The following is a 17,092-nucleotide window of genomic DNA, read 5'->3' as shown; positions in this document are numbered from 1 at the left end:
TCGTAGAGGGAGACCAAGAGATGAATACGCTAAGCAGATTCAGAAGGATGTAGGTTGCAGTAGGTACTGGGAGATGAAGAAGCTTGCACAGGATAGAGTAGCATGGAGAGCTGCAACAAACCAGTCTCAGGACTGAAGACCACAACAACAACAACAATCTCTTGTCCCAGGGGACAATGAACTGTAGTCAAAGCCCCAATGAAGGATATAGTTGAGATTTTCAAGGCTAGGGTGACACCAGATGTTAGAGGAATTCTGATCAGTGACTGATTAACAGGGTTAATGGTGTCAGAGGAGGAGATGGTCCATTTATGGATAGGATATTGTCTGTCAATAAAGACTCTGGTAAGGTTATTGGAATACTTTGACAACACCTGCTTGATACTGCAGATGCAGCATCCACAGGTGGCAAGGTATATGGCAGAGCTTTTTGACAGGCAGTGGGTGACAACTGTCCAAGTAGTAGAGGTAATGTTGGTGGCTGGTGCACTTGATACAAACAGATGTATTTATAGAGCCATCTAGGAGGTGGAGATCAACATCTAGGAAGGTGGCTTCTTGAGCTGAGAAGGACCAGATGGAATAGGTGTTAAGTTTATGAAGGAAGGGGCACAGGTTGCTTTTGCCATGCACCCGTATCATGAAAATGTCATGAGTGAATCTGAATCAGACAAGGGGTTTTCAGTGTTGACTGGAAAGGAAGGATTCCTCCAGATGGCTTATAAATAAGCTGACACAGGAAGGTGCTACATTAGTACTCATGGCAGTACCCAGGATTTGTTTATAGATTTGGCCTTCAAAAGTGAAATAATTGTGGATCAAGATGTGGTTGGTTTGGAGGATGAGGGAAGAGGCGGTGTGATTGATATGAGGAGGGTGTTTGAAAATAACGTTAGTATGTAAGAACTTTGTATCCACAGTGACCAACAAGGAGTCTGGTGGTAATGGGCAGGAACTGTGTAAAGGCAAAGAATGAAGTGAGCAGTATCTTGAATGTGGAATGGGAGATTATGGACAATGGTTTGTAGTTGTTGGTCAACAAAGGCAGAGGTATGTTCAGTGGGAGCCTTGTACCCAGCTACAATGGGATGGCCAGGGGGGGGGGGGGGGGGCAACATCTGTGGGACTGGGTTAGTGGAGTTTGGGGTCAGGAAGGAGATGGTTCAGGTGTCATGTTTTTTGATGAGTCTAAGGCCATGAAGAGTTGCTGGAGGTCTTGTTGGACCTTTGGCATGATATCATGGTTGTAAAGTTTGTATACATTGGTGTTGGAAAGTTGGCAGAGACCCTAGGACACATAGTCGCTACAATTCCTGACCACTGTGGTGTAGACTTTGTCTGTAGGAAGGATGATGAGGTCTGGATTGGTTTTCAGGTGATAGATAGCTGTGTGGTCCACCGGAGTGATGCTGGGCATGTTAGACTCACTGAGGAGGGATTTAGGAAAGGAACGTGAGGCCACACTAGAAGAGAGGAATTCCTGAAAGATAACCAGAGGATCACTGGGTGGAAAGGGACAGGGGAGAAGGGGGGGGGGAGGGGGAGGAGAATCTTGATTGGAGGGAGGTTGGAATTGTTTAAAATCAAGTTTCATGTGAGGTTTTTGGTTGGCTGTTGTCAGTGGGGTGCACAGTAAAGAAATTTTTCCACTGCAGAGAACAGGTATAGGAAAGAAGGTCTTTTACAAATCTAACATGATAGAATTAAGGTTTTTGGCTAAATGTGGGGCTTTTAGAAAATACTGCAACTTCTGCAGAGCTCAGAGTTTTTGCAGAAAGGTTGGAAATAGTGTTATGGGATGGGTAATTAGGAGTAGTCTGTTTCACTGAAGGTAGAGGAAATTTTAGGGGATATGGAAGGCATAGTAAGTCAGTCAGGTATGGTCAGGGAGCTATGAGGGACTGACGGGGGAGGGGGCGGGGGCTGGATCATAATGGTAGGCTCTTTCTTGGTTATAGATAATCCTGAGTGGTCATAGGACAGGAGTAGCTGGGATAGTTTCCTCAGATGGTGCTGGAAATGCTGTTCCGACTGGTGAAGGTCAAGAGTTTCTATTGCAGTAATAAAATTAAGGAAATTGTATCACAGCGTAATAGGATTTTGCGAAAGGAGTAGAGGCACTACAGTCTTCCAATCTTCCAATAATAACAGCAACTAACTACAGACCTCTTGCTAAAATAATATCAGTTCTGTTTCATAAAAAACCTGTTTACAAGGTGTTGTCTTCTTGAGGTCCAAGGAGCTGTACTTCTGCTTGAATTTTGCTATCTGAAAATATTTTTTCATTCACTGAAATTGGTCTTAGAACCCACATATTTAACTATCAGTTTTCCAAGTCAAGAAAAGGCTTACTTTTAGAATTTATTACTGATGACAAGTGATAACTACTATCACTGTATGAACAGCCAAAGAAATAAATAAAAGAGTAAAATGGCCCAGGGTGCTCTTGGTAAACTAAATAAATTTTCGGGGTGAAGTTTTCAATGTGTATAAATCTGAACATTTACAAACTGTGCATATGACCAGTCTTTACTTATGACAGGAAGATGTAGTCTTTCAATACAAAGACCATTCAAAATTTGAGGGTGGTTTAGTGACCAATGGAGAGAGCTTGTTACAGATGACTGCAGGAGACATGAATGCAAATAAATGGATTAGGGGACAGAGTGGACTCGAAGACGTAACTATGATAGTTGTGAAAAAAAGTGGTGGCATGCTGGACATTACCCACGGAGATGAATAGTAAGTGGACAAATGAAGTTCTTTTCTGTATTCCAAAATATTAAAAAAAAACTGAGAAGATGAACTAGTGAAGGTAGGTAAAAGACATTAGACAATATGCTGGAACAACAGGGATCCATATCCCTGACAATCATAATGCACAGAAATATCTAGAGGAGATGCTTATCTATCAATGGATTCCAAGTGGCTGATGATAATGATAATGATGATGATATATTATACATTTGAGTCCATTGTAATAGCTATTATTAAAAAAAATAATTTAGAGTGGTCACTAAGTCCTTCACCAAACCTATTTTTTATTTATCCCTAACAAAGTTTCTTTTTATGCCTCAGGAGATAGTTACCCTGAGACTGCGAATCATTAGTCGAGTGGGGCACACCGGAAATTTTTGTTTGGAAACCATTACATTGTCCTAACATTAATGTGAAAACTGCTTAACTTCCTGTTTCTACTGCCTGACATTGTTGTCTAAGACCAGCTTAGTCTCAGTATATTTCTTTATCACTTACGTTAAATGCCTCAAATACCCTCGTTTTTCCAAATATTATATATTATCATATGAATATTATTGTGTAAAGTATTGTTCAGTTGTTATAGTAAAATGCATGCATGAACTAGAGTGAAGAGATCTGTATCATAATTATTCTTATTCTGAGACTAAACCAATTGTACAGGATGGCGGGTATGGGCAGGCGGTGGGCGTTATGGAATAATAGTGTAAATTTTAGAGAAAGGCCATTTATTGGCTAAAGCATGATGAAAGGGGCTACATAGGCCTAGGGAGGTGAGGGTGAGCCAGAGCTTACAATTTGGCGAACATTGTTCTCGAAGCTACCGAAAGTTGTTGTCTGCCAGAACTAAGTCCACAGTGCTGTAGCACCGGGAGAAGCGGGAGATGTTCAGTGCTACAGGACGCGCATCCGACTCGCGGGTGAGCAAGAATACAAGAGAGGGGGCCCGGCGACGGGCGGCCGGGTATATTCGACGCACCACGCGGCTTCCTCCACCCTGATTGGTCAAGACCGAGCAAACCGTGCAGGCTGCATGGAACTTTCCAGAGCGTTGCCTGCTAAGCGACGCCTGGGGCAGCGTTACCTCGTAAGCACATGAGAGAGGCGCATGATCAAGGTGCCCTTCCTCGGTGCTGACTTCCTGTTACTAGACCGTGGGACGAAAGAATTTACAGGCAGCTAACACTGCCGGCCGTGGCTTGGCCGCAATGGAAAAATGAAGTTACCGGTTGGAGGCTCATATAATAAAGTAAAATCCCTTATTGTCTGGCTCATCCTTTACACTGTGCATGATAATGATACACTGTCATTCTGGAAGATCATTTAATACAATTCTTGGATACTTAATTATTTTTTCCCTTTTATGTTTTGACTAGATGATAAATGATGCACAACTGGAGTTAATCAACTTTTTTGGTTAACTGAGGCTATGTAACATTTTTAATTGTTTGTAAGATGTACGAAAACAACTGAGGAAAAGGTCTTCAAAATAATCATAGATCTTGTAAAGACAGTGAAATTCATCATAGCCTCCTCTTTTACTATTAATGTGATATAACAACTTTCTCCACTTTCTCAAAGGTAGTGCAAGGTAAAAGTGCCATTTGGTCATCACTGAAACTACTGCTCATGTTTACAGAACAATAATTCATTTTCTGACAATGAGCACCAACAAACAGCTGGCTTGCTGGGCTGTGCGCACATTCAGTTTGGTCACAGCCAATTCCAGCAGGTAACAGTGCATTATGTCCATATGAACAGCTAACTTTCTGTTTAACTGAGCCTTAAGCAAAACAAACAATTTTGATCAAGTCACAAAATCCCAGAGGTATACACAGTGGCATTCAATAACCAATGGTTAATGGGAGCTGCAAGCACCAAGCTCCTGGGACTTCACTGCAAAGTAAACTGGGAACATCCGATACTTCAGACTGTGAAGCGATTATGTTTAGCTGCTTTTATATTGTAGACCAAATGATCAAGAAGGTAGCTTATTTTGGTCATGTGCCTCCATTATATCACATGGAATGATCCACAGGGTGAACTCTTCTCTTACTCAAAAAGGTTATTAGAAATATTTGTAGAGTAAATTGAAGAACCCTTTGTTGCAAATTTTTTAGCCAGCTGGGAATAATTGTCATTGCTTGTCAATACATTTTTTCTGTTATGTGTTTTGTTATGAAATGCCAAACTCTTTTTGAAAGCAGCTCAGCAGTCCACATGTATGACACCAGACATAAGAATGACATACACTACCCATCAAAAATCTAACTGTAATGTAGAGGGGTGCAAAGTATGCTAGTATCAAATTTTCAAATTTCTCCCTACTGGACATAAAAACATAAGGAAAAGTGAATCCGTTTCCAAAACTAAATTATGCCAATTTCTATAAAATCACTTCTTCTACTCTGCTGAGGGACTTATGAATGAGAGACTACCAAAGAAAAGATACAGCGAAAGTGTTAAATGATAGTCAAAAGTTAATACAACTATTTTATGTAGGTCAGTTTATTTTCATTCAGCAACTGTTGTCATTGTCATTTCCGATTCCCTTTACCTAGCACCTGACACAGTTGGGACATTTATGATATTTCTCTCGTTTCCCTTGTCTTTTAAACTTCTTCTACAACTGCTTTGTTCCAACTAGATTACTGTTTCTTAAACAGTTGTTAGTTGAGTCAATCCATCTTGCTCTGGATCTCCACATTGCCTTCAAATTTGACCTTCATCATTCATTTTAGTATTCTTCCATCCTACATACTCTTCACTTGTCCATTCCATTTTAACGTGCTGTTCTCAATCCAACATTCCACTTTTCTAGTCCAATTTCCCTGTAACATCTTCATTTCTCACTCTGTGCCTCCTTGTTTTCCCTTATACACTTCTTAGGAATTTAATTATACTAGGGTATATTTTATTTTTCTCTCTTCTTGTCATTGTTCAGATCTCTGATGCATATTGAGTCACTACATAGTGTGAAGATGTATTTTCATTGTGTAAGCATTTCTGAACTGATTGCCCTGTAGTGTGATAATAACTGAGCTCATCAAACTCTTTTGAATCAAACAATGATCATTTAACTTTTTACATGTAAAACTGTAGTACATGTTTCTGAGTGTGTTGTATAGTAAATTTTAATTGCATGTACATATAAATATATGTAATCATGGTAGTGACACATTCCACATCCAGGGAGAGCTCATCACTGAATGGATCTTGGAATATATATACAGGGTGAGTCACCTAATGTTACCGCTGGATATATTTCGTAAACCACATCAAATACTGATGAACCGATTCCACAGACCAAACGTGAGGAGAGGGGCTAGTGTAATTGTTTAATACAAACCATACAAAAATGCACGGAAGTATGTCTTTTAACACAAACCTACATTTTTTTAAATGGAACCACGTTAGTTTTGTTAGCACATCTGAACATATAAACAAATACGTAATCAGTGCCGCTTGTTGCATTGTAAAATGTTAATTACATCCGGAGATATTGTAACCTAAAGTTGACGCTTGAAAACTCCGACGTTCAGTTGCGTGTTGTAACAAATATGGGCCACGGTCGGCGAGCAGCATTTGCAGGGACATGTTTACAATGATGACCGTGTTTATGAGTGTGGCTGTAGTGCACTGTTGTGGTTTGGTCTAGCTGTCGCAGTGTCCGGATGTAGCGCTTGCTGCTATTGTTATTCTGCATTCGTCTCCGCACGCAGACCAACTGTAGTACACCGTGTTACCAGACATCTGTGATAGTGTAGTGTTGTAGGAACTGTGACCATGGTGTATTCGGACTCTGAAAAGGCAGAGATGATACTCATCTATGGCGAGTGTCGACAAAATGCAGCTGAAGCCTGCAGGGTGTATGCAGAACGGTTCCTGGACAGAGAGCATCCAACATGCCAGACATTGCAAAACATCTACTGCCAACTGTATGCAACAGGTATGGTCGCAGCACGCAAACGGGTCCATAACAGGCCCATCACAGGAGAAGCGGGTGCAGTTGGTGTGTTAGCTGCTGTTGCCATGAACCCACACATGAGTACACGGGACATTGCGAGAGCAGGTGGACTGAGTCAAAGTAGTGTCACGCGCATCGTCACCGCTTTCACCCGTTTCATGTGTCACTACATCAGTAATTACATGGTAATGACTTTAATCATCGAGTGCAATTCTGTCAATGGGCATTAACACAGAATGCGTTGCAGTTCTACCTGTTTACCGATGAAGCGGGTTTCACAAACCATGGGGCAGTGAATCTACGGAACATGCATTAATGGTCCGTGGACAATCCTCGCTGGCTCAGACAGGTAGAGCGACAGCGACCGTGGACTGTAAATGTATGGTACGGAATCATTGGCGACCACCTCATTTGGTCCTCACTTCATTGCAGGGGCCCAAACAGCTGCAGCATACATCGTGTTTCTACAGAATGATCTGCCAGCGTTGCTCAAAAATGTCCCACTGGAAACACGCCGATGTATGTGGTATCAGCATAATGGTGCACCTGCACATCCGCAATTAACACTAGGCTGACCCTTGACAGGATGTTTCGACGGGCGTTTCATAAGACGTGGAGGATGCATAAATTGGCCAGCCCGTTCTCCTGATCTTACACCTCTGGACTTCTTTCTGTTGGGTACGTTAAACGAGAATGTGTACTGTGATGTGCCTACAACCCCAGAGGATATGAAACACCGTATTGAGGCAGCCTGCGACGACATTACACCAGATGTACTGCGGCGTGTACGACATTCATTATGCCAGAGATTGCAATTGTGTGCAGCAAATGATGGTCACCACATTGAACATCTAATGGCCTGACATGTCGAGACACACTCTATTCCACTCCGTAATTGAAAATGGAAACCATGTGTGTACGTGTACCTCACCCCTCATGGTAATGTACATGTGCGTCAGTGAAAAAGACCAATAAAAAGGTGTTAGCATGCGGACGTAATGTGCTGTTCCAGTCTCTTCTGTACCTAAGGTCCATCACCGTTCCCTTTGGATCCCTACATAATTTGGTGCTCTCCGATACACACGATCGAACAGCGGAAGAGTGGTACTCAAGCGTCAACTTTAGGTTACAATATCTCCGGATGTAATTAACATTTTACAATGCAACAAATGGCACTGATTACGTATTTGTTTTTATGTTCAGATGTTCTAACAAAACTAATGAGGTTCCATTTAAAAAAAACATAGGTTTGTGTTAAAAAACATACTTCCGTGCATTTTTTTATGGTTTGTATTAACCAATTACACCAGCCCCTCTCCTCACGTTCGGTCTGTGTAATCGATTCGCCAGTATTTGATGTGGTTTACGAAATATATCCAGTGGTAATGTTAGGTGACTCACCCTGTAGATAAATAAATACAGATCATATGAGTGTGGTGTCTCTGGCGCAGAGTATCCTACCTTTGGGAATCTTTTTCTTTGGACTAGCGGGTCTGGCAAGAACTTTCTGCTCATGATGTGTGTAACAGCCACAATTGTCCAATTGTGGTATGTACAAGTGTTCAATAAATGTATATTTCATACTGAAGTGCGTTATCTCTGGACTAATCTCCCGTAATAACCACATGAATACTATTTTTCAAAATACTGAAGTAAATATGTGTATACACACACACACACACACACACACACACACACACACACAATCTCTTCAGTTAGTTGCATTCTGTTAATGTTGACAGCAAGGGGACTAACCTTTTCACTTTCATTGTCCAGAGCTGATGTAGCCTCATCCAGTAATAATACTCTTGGATTGCGGACCAGAGCTCTAGCAATAGCAATTCTCTGTTTCTGGCCTCCAGAAAGCTGTGCACCCTTAGCACCGAGGCCTGTGTCATAACCCTGTTTTGAGATAAGAGTTAAATATTTAAATGTTTCATGAGTGTCCATTGCAAAAATTTAGAAGAAATGACTTACTATGAAAATTATATAATGATAAAATTACAAAGAAAAATGTAAAAGCACCAAAAAGAAACACTGCAGTACTCACAAGTGGAAGTGCTGAAACAAAATTGTGAATATTTGCTGCCTTGGCAGCTGCTATTATCTCCTCTTTTGATATTTCTCTGCTATTATCACCATATGCAATATTCTCAGCAATAGTTCTGTCAAACAGCGTAGGCTCCTGTGATACAATCCCCAGCTGAGCACGAAGTGTTTTCAGGGGAAAAGACTGTATGTCACACTCATCTAAAGTCTGCAATAAAAATGATTGTTTTTATTAAAAATCAGAGTTGCCATTGTCACATACAGATGCTTCTATTTAAATTTTAAAAAAATATTCTCTTAATGGCACTGGGAATAGACTTAAAAGTAATTACAGTTGAGTTCTACCTTTCTTATTCCATTGTCACAAATTATTCACATAGAGTGGCAGACATACTGTTGCTGATATATTGTGTCATTGCAAAAATGTTGCCATTACAAATAACATATTAATTTTCTGACAGTTACACTAAAACAATCACAATAACTTTCTGCTTTACATCCAACTTTTAACAGTTGCATTAAGTTGCAAAACAGTTTACTGACTGCAATGCCACAACCATTTGAAATTGTCTTCACCAGTCTAAAAAGGGCTGTGAAGTAACTTTCATGGGCATGGATACACAGATTGTAACCAATTTCCAATTTCCTGTTATCAAATACAATATTAATTAACTTTTTCCAACCAACAATTTAGTTTAGAAAATTAACACTATGGGCAAAAATCAACATACAGTCTTGAAAGTAATTACTTTGGCCTAAAAAGTTTCCATTAGTCTGGAAAAAAAATTTTTAGTAACTTGCCGGTAATCATAAAAGAAAGTCACAAAGAAAACACAGTTTAATGGGAGTTTGAAGAATTTCATTATCAAATGACTTAGCAAGACCTATTGTAGTGTACATGAATAGTAATATCACATAAAGTGTCCTGTTTAACATCCAGTTTCTGCACATCTGAGGTTCAGTAGTTTAATCTATATAGGTAAACACTAATATGATAATGAAAGTCCTGGGTGTAATACAGATATAATTGATACACTGAGCAGTCAATAAGTACATAAACACATCTAAGAATGTTGCTAAGATTTCAAACAATGTTATCCTTCAGAACTAATTAACAGAGTACACGCATCTACACAAGCTCAGTTACATTGCCCCAGCTGACTACATTTTTCAGTGTTGCAGCTCACATGGGATCAGGGCTTGTGTTGTGTAAAATGGGTGAGAGGAGAAAGGAAGCAACTGCAAAAAGATAAGAGCCCCTTTGTCATGACAATTTAGACAGAGTAGTAATTATCATAGACATAAGACAGTTATTTTTCAAGCTTGTAGAAGGAGCACCCAAACTTGACCTAGAAGTAAACAATCAGAAAACAAAATACATGATATTTCAAAGATGCAGAGATGAACAAGATGACCAATCATATCTAGTAACTGGCATTCATAAATTCAAACACAATGAATAGTTCAAATTTCTGGGCACAGTGACAGAGGAACAAAATCAGAGACAAGTAGAAGTGAAAATGAGACAACAAAATGCTAACAAAGGTAACAGCGTAACCTTTAGATCAGTCCTAACCTATAGAACAAAAACATGGTGTTGAACTAAAATGGAAGTATGCCAGTTACAAGTTTTTGAAAACAAAGTTTATAAGAAAATCTTTGGACATCACTTTGCTAAGGAATCATGAAGCTGGAAGAGAAGAGACAATGCGAAATACGCATGCTATAACAATAACCAACAATAATGAATATAATAATTTCCAGAAGACTTACATGGCAGACCATCTGATGAGAATGAAAGAGGATCAAATGGTTTCAAAAATATTCAATGAGAAGTAATTTGAAAAAAATCCAGGGTGGGAGACCCTAGAGTATGTTTGCTGATATTGGTATTTTGTCTATCACACTGGCATATTTGCTTTGCCAATTCTCACATTACTTAACATGAACCGTGAATTTTAGAGAAATAATACACAAGTTGAAGGGGATGTGACTCATATCTACTGAAAGCAGATGGTATCTACATGTATTACAAAAGCTGCTGAAAGTCCAAAGCCTTCAAAAACTAATTTATTTCAGTTTTTGCATGTAAAAAACACATTTGCTAGGTATGGAAGATACAAAAAATTCTTTGTTAAAGAAGAATTATGCTCAATGCAATTCAGAAGTTAATAATGTTGCTTTGTTACTTTGAGCCTGCCTCTATAGCTGAATGTTCAGTGCAGCTGACTGGCATGCGGGTGACTTGGGTTCAATTCCCAGTACTGCTAGGGATTTTCCGTCAGTGAGAGGACTGATAAGGGGTGCACTCACCCTCATGAACCCAACTGAGGAGTTACTTGACTGATTAGCGGTGGTTCCAAGATCAAGAAACCTCACAATGATTGGGAGAGTGCTGTACTGAACACATGTCCCTCCATACCTCATGCAATGATGCCACTGGCAGAGGATGATATGGTGGTCAGTCTGGTCCAATTGGCCCATCTATGGCCAAAATGTGGAACTTTGCCATACCTTACCTTTATTAAACTTTGAAGAGCAGCAGCTTTTTCAGTAATTGCAGGTGTAACAGTCTGGATGACTGACTAATCTGGCCTTGTAAGATTAGCCAACATTGCCATGCTTTGTTGCTACTGTGAATAGCTGGAAGTAAGGGGAAACTACAGCTGTTATTTTTCTTGAGAGGATGCAACTCTACTGTGTAATTAAATGATGATGACATACACTTTGGTAAAATATTCCAGAGGTAAAATAGTCCCCTATTTGGATCTCCAGGTCGGGGAATACTCAAGAGGATGTTGCTATCAGGAAAAATTAAGCTTACATTCTACAGGTCAGAGTGTGAAATGTTAGACCCCTTAGATTAGAAAGTCTGAAAAGGGAAATGGATAGGATGCAATTGGATATAGTGGGAATTAGTGAAGTTTGGTGGCAGGATGAACAGGATGACAGTACCAGCTTATGAAAACAAAATCAAACAGGGGCCATATAGGAGTAGGTCTTATAATGAATAAGAAAATAGGAAAGTGGGTAAGCTACCATGAACAGCATAGTGACTGCATTATCATAGCCCAGTTAGACTTGAAGTCAATATCCAGCACAGTAGTATAAGATATAAGACAGCAGATTAGCAGATGATGAAGAGATTGAAAGCCTGTATGATGAGATATGAGTGTTGTTCATAAAGTAAGGTCTTCAATGAGCTCCCGACAGGGCAGAGTGAGCAAGCTTAAATCTGACAACAGCGCCATTTTCTTTGCTCCTCACACCACTACTGTTGTTGATACCCATCTCTCTGTGATACTCATTCTCAGCATAGCAGCCATTAATGATGGAAGGGAAAACTGATGCATCTGCCAAGTGTGAATTGTGTTCTGTGATTAGGTTCCTGTGGTTTAAGGAGTCAACCCCTATTGAAATTCATCACCAGTTGATCAATTTTATGGAGAAAAGTGTACAGATGTAAAAAATGTGCGTAAGTGGTGTTGGGAATTTGCAGGCGGCTGTACAAATGTGCATGACCAGGCTGGCTGCGCGTGTCCATCAGCTTGGGATGAGACAGTGAGCAAGAGTTTGCCGAACTGACAGGGGACATGGACAAGATTTTGACAGATATTTTGAAGTAACACAAGATGTGTGACAGATGGGTGCCATGGATGCTCACTGATGAACGCAAAAGGAAGCACGTCAAAATTGCCCGCAAGTTTCTGCACCATTACTGGGAAGAGGGTGAGGTATTCCTGGATTCAGTTGCAACCGGGGCTGAGACTTGGGCCCACTACTTCATGCTAGGGACTAAGAAACAATGACAACAGTGGTGGCATTCCAGTTCTCCAAATATCAAGAAGTTAAAGCAAATGCCATCAACAGGGAAGGTGATGGCTTCAGTACCCTGGGATAGGAAAGGCATTCAGCTGGTCGATGACCTGGGAAGAGGTATAACATTGCAGCAAGGTACTGCGAGACACTAACAAAGCTATGCGGGGCTATACAGAACAAAAGGAGGTGTCGCCTGACAAATGGAGTTTGTTTGCAACATGACAATGCCCACCCTCATGCTGCCCACACCGCGACAGATCTCATCACCAAATTCAGGTTGGAAACCATTCACCATCCTCCACACAGCCCTGATTTGGCTCCCAGTGACTATTATTTGTTCCCCAAATTGAACCAACATTTAGGGGGGAATGAAATTTTCAAGCAATGAGGAGCTGAAGACAGCTGTCCATGCCTTCCTGCACAAGAGAGTGGGAGAGTGATATGACATGGGAATGAAAAAACTTCCAGAGCATCTCCAAAAATGCACTGATTATGACAGAGGCTACGTTGAAAAATGGCAATAAGTCCAAACTTTCAGAATCTGTAATTGGTTTTGCAATCTACATCTTCATCTACATCTACATGGATACTCTGCAAATCACACTTAAGTGAGTGGCAGAGGATTCATTGAATCACCTTCACAATTCTCTATTATTCCAATCTCGTATAGCGCGCAGAAAGAATGAACACTTATATCTTTCCGTATGAGCTCTGATTTCCCTTATTTTATTGTGGTGATTGTTGCTCCCTGTGTAGGTCGGTGTCAACAAAATATTTTTGCATTCGGAGGAGAAAGTAGGTGATTGGAATTTTGTTAGAAGATTCCATTGCAACGAAAAATGCCTTTCTTTTAATGATTTCCAGCCCAAATCCTGTATCATTTTTGTGACATTCTCTCCCATATTTCGCGATAATACAAAACGTGCTGCCTTTCTTTGAACTCCATCAGTCCTGTCTGATAAGGATCCCATGCTGTGCAGCACTATTCTAAAAGAGGACAGGCAAGCTTAGTGTAGGCAGTCTCCTTTGTAGGTCTGTTACATTTTCTAAGTGTCCTGCCAATAAAAAGCAGTCTTTGGTTAGCCTTCCCCACAACATTTTCTATGTGTTCCTTCCAATTTAAGTTGTTCGTAATTGTAATACCTAGGTATTTAGCTGAATTTACGGCTTTTAGATTGGACTGATTTATCGTGTAACTGAAGTTTAACGAGTTCCTTTGAGCACTCATGTGGATGACCTCACACTTTTCATTATTTAGGGTCAACTGCCACTTCTCGCACCATTCAGATATTTTTTCTAAATCGTTTTGCAGTTTGTTTTTATCTTCTGATGACTTTATTAGTCGATAAACGACAGCGTCATCTGCAAACAACCGAAGATGCCTGCTCAGATTGTCTCCCAAATCGTTTATATAGATAAGGAACAGCAAAGGGCCTATAACATTACCTTGGGGAATGCCAGAAATCACTTCTGTTTTACTTGATGACTTTACATCAGTTACTATGAACTGTGACCTCTCTGACAGGAAACCACAAATCCAGTCACATAACTGAGACAATATTCCATAAGCACGCAATTTCAATATGAGCTGCTTGTGTGGTACAGTGTCAAAAGCCTTCTGGAAATCCAGAAATAAGGAATCGATCTGAAATCCCTTGTCAATAGCACTCAACACTTCATGTGAATAAAGAGTTAGTTGTGTTTCACAGGAATGATGTTTTCTAAATCCATGTTGATTGTGTGTCAATAGACAGTTTTCTTCGAGGTAATTCATAATGTTCGAACATAATATATGTTCTAAAATCCTGCTACATATCGATGTTAACGATATGGGCCTGTAATTTAGTGAATTACCCATACTACCTTTCTTGAATATTGGTGTGACCTGTGCAACTTTCCAGTCTGTGGGTATGGATCTTTCATCAAGGAACAGTTCTATATGATTGTTAAGTATGGAACTAATGCATCAGAATACTCCGAAAGGAACCTAATTGGTATACAGTCTGGATCAGAAGACCCGCTTTTATTAAGTGCATGCCAGGGGAATCCCCATCACATCTAGAAATAAAAAACTTCCCTGCAGACAAAAGGGGATGGGGGCTATATGAGCTGAGCCAAATAAAACCAAACGGGTGAACGCTAATCGCTGTTTGTTTATGTGGTTGATTAAGTGAGCGAATGATCAGTGTTGTTATAATTATTAGCAAAATCCAAAGCTTTAAACTACCAGAGTGGAAATAAATGACTGACAGGAATAACAGGTAAGAAAGATTACATATTATCTTCTTGGTGTAGCCAAGAAAGTGAAATTTTGACAGAAAATTTTTGCCAGATTGTTACACTACTAAGGCCCAGTGATAAAGTTCCCATTTACAACCACTTAAATTCTATTCTCGGAATAGCCCATAGAATCCGTATGAACATGTAATAATGCCTAACTGGAGAATAAACATGGGATAACTAAGCCAGTGATTCTGGCAGGTTCAGTGAAATTAACCGGACAATGAGTTTTGACAATGGCAGGAATAGTTACAGAATTAGTGATAACAAGATTGTGCGTTAGAACAAGGAAGGAGAAAAAATTGGAACATCACACAAATTATATAGAATAATATGATTCCAAATTTATATAAAAATTGCATATTACCACTGTTCGATCTCATGCTTGGGAAACTGGAGAGTATGAATGAAATGTGAAACTAGTTGCTAACTTAAAACTTTTCACTTAGTAGGCCTAATAGGCATTTAATACTGATACTTCACAAATTATATTCTGTCGTGTTATTTATGCAAATGAGGTAGGTAAAAATGACTATTTTTGCCAAACAGGCTCGCTTATTTGGCACGTGTTACAATTGCTGCAAGGCTTATTTTGTTCTATCTAGCAGACAGTGACAAAATATACGTAATCAGATTGATAAACCACACCAACCTGGGGTTCTATTCATATCAACAGCTTTTTCAGTATTAGAGAATGACATTTTGACTTTTTCATGTGGCAAAACATTTGATGAACTTTGATGATGAAATAGATTCTTTCACAGAAAGCAAAGCATGCTGTGTAAAGCTGTACCTGGATGAGAGAGGGAAATCAATGCTGTGACCTAAGGATTGAAGAAATGTGTACTGTCTTGCTTGTTTCTGGTCTTGACTGGTTTTATGTTTCCTATATTTAATTTTATGCCATTCAAAAGAGAAAGTTATTAGCTACTAGGCAATACAGAGTGCAGATATTCTGAAGAGTTCTTATTCTCCCAGTTACAAATAATCTCACACAGTATTAATTGTGAGATTTTTTTAAAAGGGGGTGGGAGATCAAACTGGCCAACTGGGAGCAGGAGAGGCACCACAGGTCATTTTAATTTCCACTGTCATGAACATAGGCTTGATGGCTTCCATTGTAAAATATACATGTTTGAATTCCACACACCGAAATACAATGACATGTGACAGAAGAATGCGGTGTAAAGAGGCAAGGTACTGTGCTTCGGCACACTTAAGACTAAATAACATGTCATACATTTTCTCAAACATATATGTTTTATGTATCAAACTTTTCTCAGAGATGTGCACTACAAAATGAACATATTTTTGAAACATTAATTTTTCAAAAATTTTTGACATCCTATCTCAAGTGCTCAAGGGGGGGGGGGGGGGGGGGGGAGGCACCACCATTAAGTTTTTGCCACTGCTTGGAAATATTGTAGATCTGGGACTGTAAAAAACAGTCACTGTCTGATGCCATTTTGTGCAAGAAAACTGCTTGAATTCTTATTTTTACACTTGCTGCCATTTCCTTTTGCCAGTACAGTTTTTCAATACATACTCTAATATTGAAAAACTTGCTAAAATATAAGCTAATCTATAGAGTCAGAGGCCTTATTGTAATCCACAAAGCATGAAAAGAGCTCTTTGTCAATATGTTCAGGCTTTCACAATTATCCTTCCTGTATTTAGTATTTATTCTATTCAGTGTCAATTATAATTAACTTTGTGACTGACATATCAGTGAGTAGAGTGGTGGGGACCTACTCCAAGTCAATCATAGTTCTTTCTGGAGAGCCATATATTCACTATGTTGTCTGCTTTGTAGGTACGTGCAGAGCCCTGTTGAGTGTTGGTAACTGCGCACTGGCAGCAATGCCCCATGTCACTGCAATATGTCAATCACAAATTTATTTTATTTGAGTTATATGACCCTCACCTATACAATGTCATATAATTCCCTACTTAATACCTTTCAGTATGTTTCTACCAGTTTTAAATATTTTATAGAATATTTTGATAGCATGTGGTTATGATTTATGTAATGTAATATTGACAGTTCCTGGAATTTCTTTTTATTATTATTATAAATGACAATTGCATTTTTCCTACTGTCTCATATCAAATACTCAGAACTCAGACTTTCTGACATTCCAGTTACAAAGAATAGAGCCTTTAATCTCCTACATATTCTTATAGCAGTGTCTACAAGCTGAGAAATTTCCTTCAACCTAT

At 39.5% G+C, this 17,092-nt stretch overlaps 1 protein-coding gene across 4 annotated transcripts in view; it reads right to left on the bottom strand.

The window, feature by feature from the left end:
• The window catches only part of LOC126199000 (multidrug resistance protein homolog 49-like), a 368,814-nt gene that overhangs the window by 12,686 nt on the left and 339,036 nt on the right, over positions 1-17,092 (bottom strand). For all 4 annotated transcript variants that reach the window (XM_049935679.1, XM_049935676.1, XM_049935680.1 and 1 more), the window contains exons 22-23: positions 8,775-8,981; positions 8,480-8,626 (exon numbers count right to left, since the gene is read on the bottom strand). In XM_049935679.1, coding sequence (XP_049791636.1) covers positions 8,480-8,626; positions 8,775-8,981 — 354 coding nt within the window. The remainder of the gene's footprint in view (positions 1-8,479; positions 8,627-8,774; positions 8,982-17,092) is intronic.

Source organism: Schistocerca nitens, chromosome 8, assembly GCF_023898315.1.
Source record: "Schistocerca nitens isolate TAMUIC-IGC-003100 chromosome 8, iqSchNite1.1, whole genome shotgun sequence".
Taxonomy (NCBI): Eukaryota; Metazoa; Arthropoda; class Insecta; order Orthoptera; family Acrididae; genus Schistocerca; species Schistocerca nitens.
This window is presented reverse-complemented; position numbering and strand designations above follow the sequence as displayed.